This window comes from Cotesia glomerata, linkage group LG4 (assembly GCF_020080835.1).
Source record: "Cotesia glomerata isolate CgM1 linkage group LG4, MPM_Cglom_v2.3, whole genome shotgun sequence".
Lineage (NCBI taxonomy): Eukaryota > Metazoa > Arthropoda > Insecta > Hymenoptera > Braconidae > Cotesia > Cotesia glomerata.
The window spans coordinates 25,748,403-25,757,730 of NC_058161.1; the positions used below are offsets into that span (position 1 = coordinate 25,748,403).

At 29.2% G+C, this 9,328-nt stretch overlaps 1 protein-coding gene across 1 annotated transcript; it reads right to left on the reverse strand.

The window, feature by feature from the left end:
* Positions 1-1,832: 1,832 nt before the first annotated feature.
* On the reverse strand, positions 1,833-5,326 carry LOC123264017. The gene is made up of 6 exons (XM_044727062.1): positions 4,985-5,326; positions 2,923-2,988; positions 2,686-2,793; positions 2,341-2,594; positions 2,137-2,278; positions 1,833-2,032 (listed from the first exon to the last, which is right to left on the reverse strand). The coding sequence occupies exons 1-6, from the start codon at positions 5,091-5,093 to the stop codon at positions 1,833-1,835; spliced, it is 879 nt and encodes a 292-aa protein (XP_044582997.1). The 5' UTR covers positions 5,094-5,326.
* Positions 5,327-9,328: the final 4,002 nt, after the last annotated feature.

Genomic DNA, 9,328 nt, shown 5'->3' on the forward strand with positions numbered 1-9,328 from the left:
TTGAATATGCTTATCGTAAGATGGACGGTGTGGTTTAATTTATATAGAATAAGCAAAAAAACACTATGGTATAGACCGGGTAGCTCAAATGGTAGAGTAGCCGACATGTCCCCAGGAGGTTCTGGGTTCGAATCCCAGTCCGAGCGTTATTTAATTTGACACCATTTTTTAAATATGGTTTTAATACAGTCATTTTACCGCCTTATTACCGTAAATATGCCGCATTTTCAGCGTAAATGTATCGCATTTTTACGGTAAATGTTCCGTAATTTTTCGATAAAAAAACTGACCAAAACAACCGAAAAAATGCTGAGAAAATACCGCATTAATACTGTATAATTGCGACATTTTTTCGGCATTTACAAAACCGCTAGGGAGGTAAATAATATAATAATGAATGATAATTTCTGGCTTTGCATAAAAAAAATAAATTTTCTTTATAGGCTGTATGTGATAGTCAAGCAAGATTTCTTCATTGTTATGCTGGAAACGTTGGATCAGTACATGATGCTAGAGTATTTCGTCTTTCAGAAGTAAATGACTATCTTAATGATCCACTGAAATTTCCAAATGACTGTCATTTAGTTGGTGATGCAGCTTACCCTATTCATAAAAACTTATTAAATCCTTATCGAGATAACGGTCACTTATCAATTCGTCAAAAAAACTATAATTTTTGTCACTCATCTGCACGTATTGCTATTGAACGTGCATTTGGATTACTGAAAAAAAGATTTCGTAGTCTATTGACAGTGTTAGATATGACCCGCACAGATTTGATACCCGATTTTATAATTGCCTGCTGTGTTTTACATAATATATGCTTATTAAAATCAGATGAATTACCAGTTGATGAAGATATTGGTGAAGAAAATGAAAATAATAATGAAAACTTCAACGATATTCGAAGTAGAGAAGCGGCTACTGAAGGTGCTCAGAAACGTAATGTAATATGTTATCGCCTTCCCATCAGAAATGTTTAAAAAAATCTATAAATTTTACTTATTTTATTTAATTTTCTTTCGAAAAAAAATTTTTTTCTGTTCTCCAGCCAGAAAGCGGCAACTTTCGGGCGCTGCGCTAAACGAAATTGCCCCTTTCTGGCTCTGTCGAACAGAAAAATAGTATACTCTGTCCTTTGCCAGTAAATAAGAAAGCCTCAGATCACATATTTGTCAACCTCGGCCAACAATTACATGTGGTTAGAGACATTTCTTACTTTACTGACCTAGATACGTAATATACTATTTAAAACTTCGAATTATTACTAATATTTACTTTCTGAAGTATAATGAAAAGTCAGTGTTTGAAAAATTAAAAAGTAATCGTTTGAATGAAATAACAAACATTTCATTTATTGTATATATGTTAGTTTGTAAGATATCGAAAGAAAGATTTCGTAAAAAAAATTGTAATTATTTTATGAGTTATTTTCAAAACTCACTTAACTGTAAATATAAAAAATCCGTTCTCCTTTCATTGAATTATGAAAAATATTAATTTGTTATTTAATAAATATCTCTATTATTTTGGTAAAAATCATTAAAATGTATACATTTCAAATTTTAAAAATACAGAAAATATACAACAATAAACTAATTTTTTATTTAAAAATGGCTTGATAAAAATTTATTCATATTTATATGTTATTAACAATATTAAATATAAGTAGTTATATTAACATTTACTTTTATTTGTAAGCTAACAATAAAAAATAATGAATCTAAAGATATAAAAAAACTTATATTTATGTTTTGAACAATAATCTCTATACGAAAAATTTATGTTTGAAATAAAACTAACATTTAGTAATAAATATTTAGTCTTAAAAATTAAAATTGTTGTTGACGGTTAACTATTTGTGCTAACAATTCGACAGCTCTTTTTTTTAATTCCAGATTTTCCTCCATCTTACGTTCCTTAAATGCCAATAATTCGCGGAATCTACGATCTTTATTAGCTTCTTGGATACTTGAGCGTTCTTCTAAAACATCCAATAACTTGTCGATAGGCTGCTTACATTTTGACTTTTCTAAACAAAATATGTCAATTTAAAATATGTAATAATTATTCCTCGTAAAAATTCTTATTTTATTTATTATATATTTTATACAAGATGACAAGCTGTATACTTACTAACTATCGTTGCTGTTTCATCTAATTCATTTTCAGAGCTTACACTGCTACATGTAGAATTCGATCGTGTTCTCTTCCCAGTTGATGAACACGTTGCTGTCGGAGTTATATTTGGTTTAGCTCCTAGTAGGTCATCCATTAGCTAAAAAAAGAGAGTTTTTAAATTTGAAATTAGTTTTTCGTAAGAAATATATCAAAACTTACCGTAAAGTAAGGCCAAGTTTTTGCAGAATTGCCAGATTTATTATTGTGGTCTTTAATTTTTTTGTAAGTTCTTTTTAATCCCGAAAATTTTGATTGACATTGCGGTCCAGTTATTTTATGTCCATAGGTATTGAGTTGATCACTTACATTTTTCCAAAGTTTTTTTTGTGAAATTTTTCCGGTTGTGAAATTGTTTTCATTTGTTCTGTACTCTTCTATAAGCATGAGTATTGCTTCGTGAGGCCATTTGAACACTATATATAATTATATGTCACAAAATTTAATAAAGAAGAACAATATAATTTATGCGAATCAATTACATAATTTTTTTTTTTTAATGAATACCTGAATCTTCAACTGTACAGTCATCTGGACCATCTGATGCATTAACCTCATTGAACTCATCAAAATCCATTTCTCCATCAAGAGCTTCCACAGATTCCGGATTTTCATCTAACAATTAGGATTTTATAAAATAATAAGTTATTAAAATTAACAGTATAATGCAGCATTTAAATTATTTTTTATATAGGGAATATTTTATGTTAAATATAAGAAATTAGAAATAAAAATTAAACATACCACTTATTTGTTTCGCATACTCAAAACTTTTTGCTTCTTCCAATTTTTTACTAGCAAAATAAGGATCTAAAAAAAAAAATAAATTAAAAAAAATTATCATTTTCTTTCTGTAAGTAGACAAGGAAGTAGTAAAGGATTGTTCCAGTGCATTAATCCTACCTCTAAAATTATCTTCCATGACTGTCTTACTAAGGGTATTTTTCCTGACATGTGGAAAACTTCCAAAGTATGTCCAATTCACAAATCCGGGGATAAGTCACTTATTGATAATTACAGACCTGTCTCAATCATACCTGCATTTGCTAGGATTTTTGAAATGATTTTATATGAACATTTACTTTCATACTTTACTCCATATATTACACCTTCACAACATGGCTTCCTGAAGAGAAGGTCTGTGGTAACGAATCTGCTTCCATACACTCAATTTATTTCAGATAATATTTCGAATGGGAAACAGGTTGATGTTATACACACGGACTTCTCTAAAGCCTTTGATAAGGTGGATATTCATATACTTATTGACAAATTAGTAGATCTTGGCATCCCTGGACAGCTAGTCAACTTAATGATATCATATCTCTCAAATAGAAAAAATTATGTACTTTTTAATGGTTATCTATCTCATGTATTCTATTCAACGTCTGGAGTTCCGCAAGGATCTAATCTTGGTCCGTTATTGTTTGTTATATTTATTAATGACGTTGGATTCTTGCTATCGGTTTACATTGATCTATTTGCTGATGATGCCAAGATCTATCATGTCATACGCAATTCAATGATTGTGAATTCTTACAATATAATCTGAATATATTTGCCAGTTGGTGTATGGATAATAAACTTTTTCTAAACAAGACTAAGTGTAAAATAATATCATTTCAATAAATCTAACTGTTCAATTTTATTTGATTACACTATTGACAGCAAGACTTTAGATAGGGTCCAAACAGTTAATGATCTAGGCATAACTTTTGACTACCAGTTAACTTTCTATGATCATTACACAAATCTTGTACGTTCAACGACTAAAATTCTCGGTTTTGTGATTCGGTCTTCCAAAAAATTTAAGAACCTGAATGCCGTTAAAGCCCTTTATATATCACTTGTTAGATCAAGATTAGAATATGCATCTGTAGTGTGGTCACCAACTTATAAAAAGCAAATCAATCTCATTGAAAAAGTCCAGAGAAAATTCGTCAAATACTTTTTATTTAAAAATATGGAGTTTATCCTGATAGGGGAAATGATTACCTGGCCATGTGTGCAGAGACAAATCTTTTAACGTTGGAAGAAAGAAGGATCTGTGCTTCTGTACTTATTATGACGAAGCATTCTGTCTAATAATATAGAATGTCCCAGATTCCTTGAAATTATACCTATACAAGTACCTCAAAGATTACTACGGTCTGATCAGCCTTTCTGTCCATCCAAAAGTAAAAATAAGTTCACTTAAACATCCCCATTATATAGAATGATTAATGCATGTAACATTATTGTACGTCAAAGTAATAGTTTTGACCTGCTTGAGTCTTCTTCATCAATTAGTCCCAGTGCCCTTGCATCACTGGTAGTTAACACTAGATGAAAATAGTATCACTAAAACAATTAGGTTTGTAAATTATATCTTTATATTAATAATAATGTAAATTATATCTTATATTATGTAATAATTTCATCCAGCATTAGTGTATTAATGTATTAAAATTTCTTTAAAATTCTATGTAAGTTTCTGTTATTATTGAATAACTCAATAATTGTTAAGTATTTTGCTAACCGTTAACGCGCCTCTTGTATTACATATTGTAAATCAGAATTCTCTGTAATTGGCCTTCGGGCTGTTGAGATGTTTTCAAGTAATAAATAAATAAATAAATAAAAAGTTTACCAAGTTCATTTCGAGGAAATATATTTTTTTTTTATGAAACCGGTATTCACAAATCATGAAACAAAATAATCAATTTTTTATTTACTAATATTCTGAACTCAGTTTAATATTTATAACAATGTCTAATGAATAAAAGAATATTTTATGAAAAAATAATTGTTATTTATGTATAATTACCTTCGCTCAACTGTTGAATTTCTTCAACAGTTACAGATATCGTGTACATTTGATTTGAAATTGGATCTTCTATGTTTATTGAGAATAATTTAGGTGAGACCATTGCCATTTTTAGTAACTAATTTAATTTTTATTTATTAGTTTAAACAGTTACAATTATTTCTAATTAATACAAAAGATAGGTTATTACGATTGACACTTGTTGCTATATAATGCGTAAATAGCATTCGTCTTGGAAACTATTAGGATATAAGCACGATTCAGCATTCACGCTTTTGGTGCCTTACCTCTCGAGGTAAGGCACTTGTGAGCGTCTCAGTTGCATTTTGAACTCAACCATACTCGCGCTTTCAAGCGCTTACAGAGGCAAGATAAACACTAAAAACACCGCTTAGTGGCGCTGACAGCACGTCAGCACCCAAAACGAATACACCCGTTGTTGAAACGATACAACGTTTCACGCGGCAAATCTTTAAATTTAAATGTATACAATAATTATACGTAAGTACAATAATATAATTATACACACAGTATAGTCTTCTAACATTTCAAATTTTCAACAGCTAACAGTAATTAAACGCACGTTGTCGTAGGCTGGTACAATATAAGTGCTTACAATTATTTATATTAACAAATCAGGTGATTAATAAAAGTTATTAAATTTTTTTAAATACAAAAAAAAAAAGTTTACGTTAAGTGATATCAAGAATAATTAAATCATTTAATACCTGAACTTTAAGAACGGCTACTGGCAAATAAATTGAGGTTAGTTTTTCATTATTTTTATAACTTTATTTTAGTACATTTCTAATTGGTATATCAACACAAAATATGAAATAATGGTAATAATTTTTTGCTAAATCCAATTTTTTAAGAGTTATGGCCACTTTTATAGTTCCTAAATAATAAATATCAAGCTGATATTAACTTAGTAACGAAATATGGAGCTCAACCAATTCATATAGCGGTTATTAAATGTCTGAAAGGGGATTGTGAAGCAGCCCGTCTTTTGCTGGAAGCTGGAGCTGATCCCAACGCTGAACTTACATTTAAAATAATTTCAGCACTCGTTAGAAATCATCCCTGGCCAGATGAATTTGGTAATAAATTACCATTTGCGTCATACACGGAAAGAAAATTGAAGGAATTTTTACTATTTCACTATCGTAATTTTTATTAAATTAAATAATAACGGTGGACTATACTTCTCATTTAGTAATTTTTACGATTTACTATTGTAAATTTTATCCAACAAACAAGGCTAGCAAGAATCTTAAAAAGTCAATAATATAGAGCAAATTATACAATATGTGTTTATAAACTTTACAATTCAACTATTGTAAAAATTGATGGTCGGTTTTTTTAAAAGAAATTTTAGGAAGGGAGAAAGATAGGAGGTTGGACTAATTGGTACCCATACAGTAACTGAAAAAAGAAATTGGAATTTCCGCCCTGTCCGGGAATCGAACCCAGAATTCTTGGTTGGCAGCCAGACTCTCCCTCTACGCTACGCGAGGTAAACTAGTACCATTGCTCTTTAACATTTACAAAAACTCGGAGTCTAGCGCTGTGCACGGCCATCACTCACACTAATTGAGAAACATTCCAATTCAACTACCCTGATAGCCAGCGCTTTCTCAGTAAAGTGTTGACTTCCAGCAGTTACGGTTAATTTATACATCAAGTTGGCGGTAATTCTTCACTCAACAACAGTTGTAAGCAAATTGACGGAAATCTACGGCCGAAACTTGAATACAAGTTAACAATCAAACTTGTAGTTAAATTTCCTTTTAAATTAGATATATTAGGGTGTGCGAAAATGTAACTTCCGTGGAGAAGCTTTTAAAATTGGAATTTTGAGTTCCGCTTTCAACAGGAGCTGCGTTTGGGCATTTCCTGAGATATTTTGGTGTGAGACGATGTATTTGATTTTCATAGAACTTTTTAACAGGAGATTTAATTGGGTACTTCCGGCCAAATTTTGAATTTTCACCGGAAATGCCCAAACTAAGCTTCTGTTAAAAAATTCTATGAAAATCAAATACATCGTCTCACACCAAAATATCTCAGGAAATGCCCAAACGCAGCCTCTGTTAAAAGCGAAACTCAAAATTCCATTTTTAAAAGGTTCTCCACGGAAGTTACATTTTGGCACACCCTAATATATATATATATATATATATATATATATATATATATATATATATATATATATATATATATATATATATATATATATATGCTCAAGCCTCAGTTGCCTGCCCGCTGCTTGCTGGGCGAATTGTAAAAGGAAATCAATTAATTTTTATTTTTATTTACTTATATTTTTATTATTATCCTTTTTTTTTTTATTTTTGTATGGTATTAATTGAGAATATAAACAACAATGTCATTATATTAATTTGACTGAAAATTAACATCGATAAGTTAATGAATAAATTTAGTTCTGCTTATAAATATAAAAATAAATATTTTCAATTATTGTTATTAAGAAATTCATCACAAATTAAGTGGTATTATAAAATATATTTATTATTATTCATTTTATTGAGAATTAACCTAAATCGACCGTTTTTTATAATAATTTAACGATATTGTTGTGAAATTTTAGAGAAGATACATCAGACAAAATTTATCATTTTAATTTCAATCATTAAAATCGGTATAATCATTTAACAATATCAACTGAATAAATTTATGTAATATTTAGCTGTGTTATGATATTATGGAGTTTATCCTTTATAATCATTACAATACATATTAGCTATTTCAGTTATTAATGATTTAGCTATTCTTTTTTAAAAAAAGTATGATTATAAATTCCTACTGTCCCAACAATCAATCGATAAAATTTGAAATCAAAATGTATTTGCTTAACATTGTATAGAATATTAGTATTTAGTAACTTTCTACTTTTATTCTAATCATTCCTCTGAATTTAGTTGACAACCGAATTTGTTATTAAAATTTATTTATTTTGACAGTTATTATGGTAACGGTGATCATAGTAACGGTAACCATAGCAACGGTTACCATGGTAACGGTTACCATAGCAACGGTAACCATAGCAACGGTAACTATAGCAACGATACCCATAGTAACGGTAACTATAGCAACAGACCATTTCTTTTATGAGCAGAAGTCAATAAGTGAAAATCCATTTCCGATAGGAATTCCGTAATATCCCGTCTTATCTCTCATCTACGGTGAAAAAGGAGTACCTATGCCAAATTTTAAATGAATCGGTCCAATAGTTTCGGAGATCTGGTGATGAGTCAGTAGTATTTCGCTTATATGTATATAGACGAAAATTTGCGTGCAAATTGCACCATTGGATTCCATGAATTTTTTTACATATTTAAAAAAAAAATAGCGTTTGGCAATTACTTCAAGAAAAGTTTCGTAGTGGAGACAGTAGACTAAAAATACTTGATACAATAAATTTTTATATTTGATCAAGATTTTTAGATACTTTAGGAAAGCAAATACTCTTGAATATTTGATATCCATCTTATATTATTTTAGCGTGCAATTATACATATTGAATGAAAAAAAAATGATTCAATATCATTTGATCTTCCCATTTGACATGTTAATCAATAAAAATATTTATGAAAATTTACTAAATATTTTCTTGGCTCAAGTGAACCTTTTTTTCTAAGCACAGAAAATATTATAGATATTAATATAAAATTTATTCACCTCAATGAATACGTTCTTAAAAAACATTAAAAATATCTAATTTTTTTTTTAAATGAATAAAAAACGGGTGAACGGAACTCCTCCAAATGTTTTGGTATGTCGCTAACTACAACGTACATGATAATTTAATTACGGCCCATGAGATATTTTTCACTGTTTTCAGTCCTAAAAAAATAGTATAAATTAAAATTTTGATTTGGTTGTAGCTGATGCAATAGCTACTACTATGAAAAACATGGGGTTTAAATTTCATTAAGATCTGATCAGTGGTTGCGGAGATATCATGAACTTCAACCGGGAAATCATACACAGAAAAAAAGGTTTACTTGAGGCAAGAAAATATTTTTCTTCCTAATTATTATCTTGAGCGAAAAAAAAATTTTTTTTTTTGACACAAGAAATTTCACTTATTCCAACAAAATTGATTTTCTTGCTTTAAGAAATACGTACCTTGATCCAAGAAAATTTATTTAAATCAAGAAAATCTTCTTGTTTTGAGAAAATTCAGCCTCTTGCTCCAAAAAATTTAGTTCTTGATAGAAGTAAATTTTCTTGTCTTGAGAAAATTTCTCTCTTGCTTCAAAAAATTAAATATCTCGATAGAAGTAAATTTTCATTAATATTTTTATTGATTAACATGTC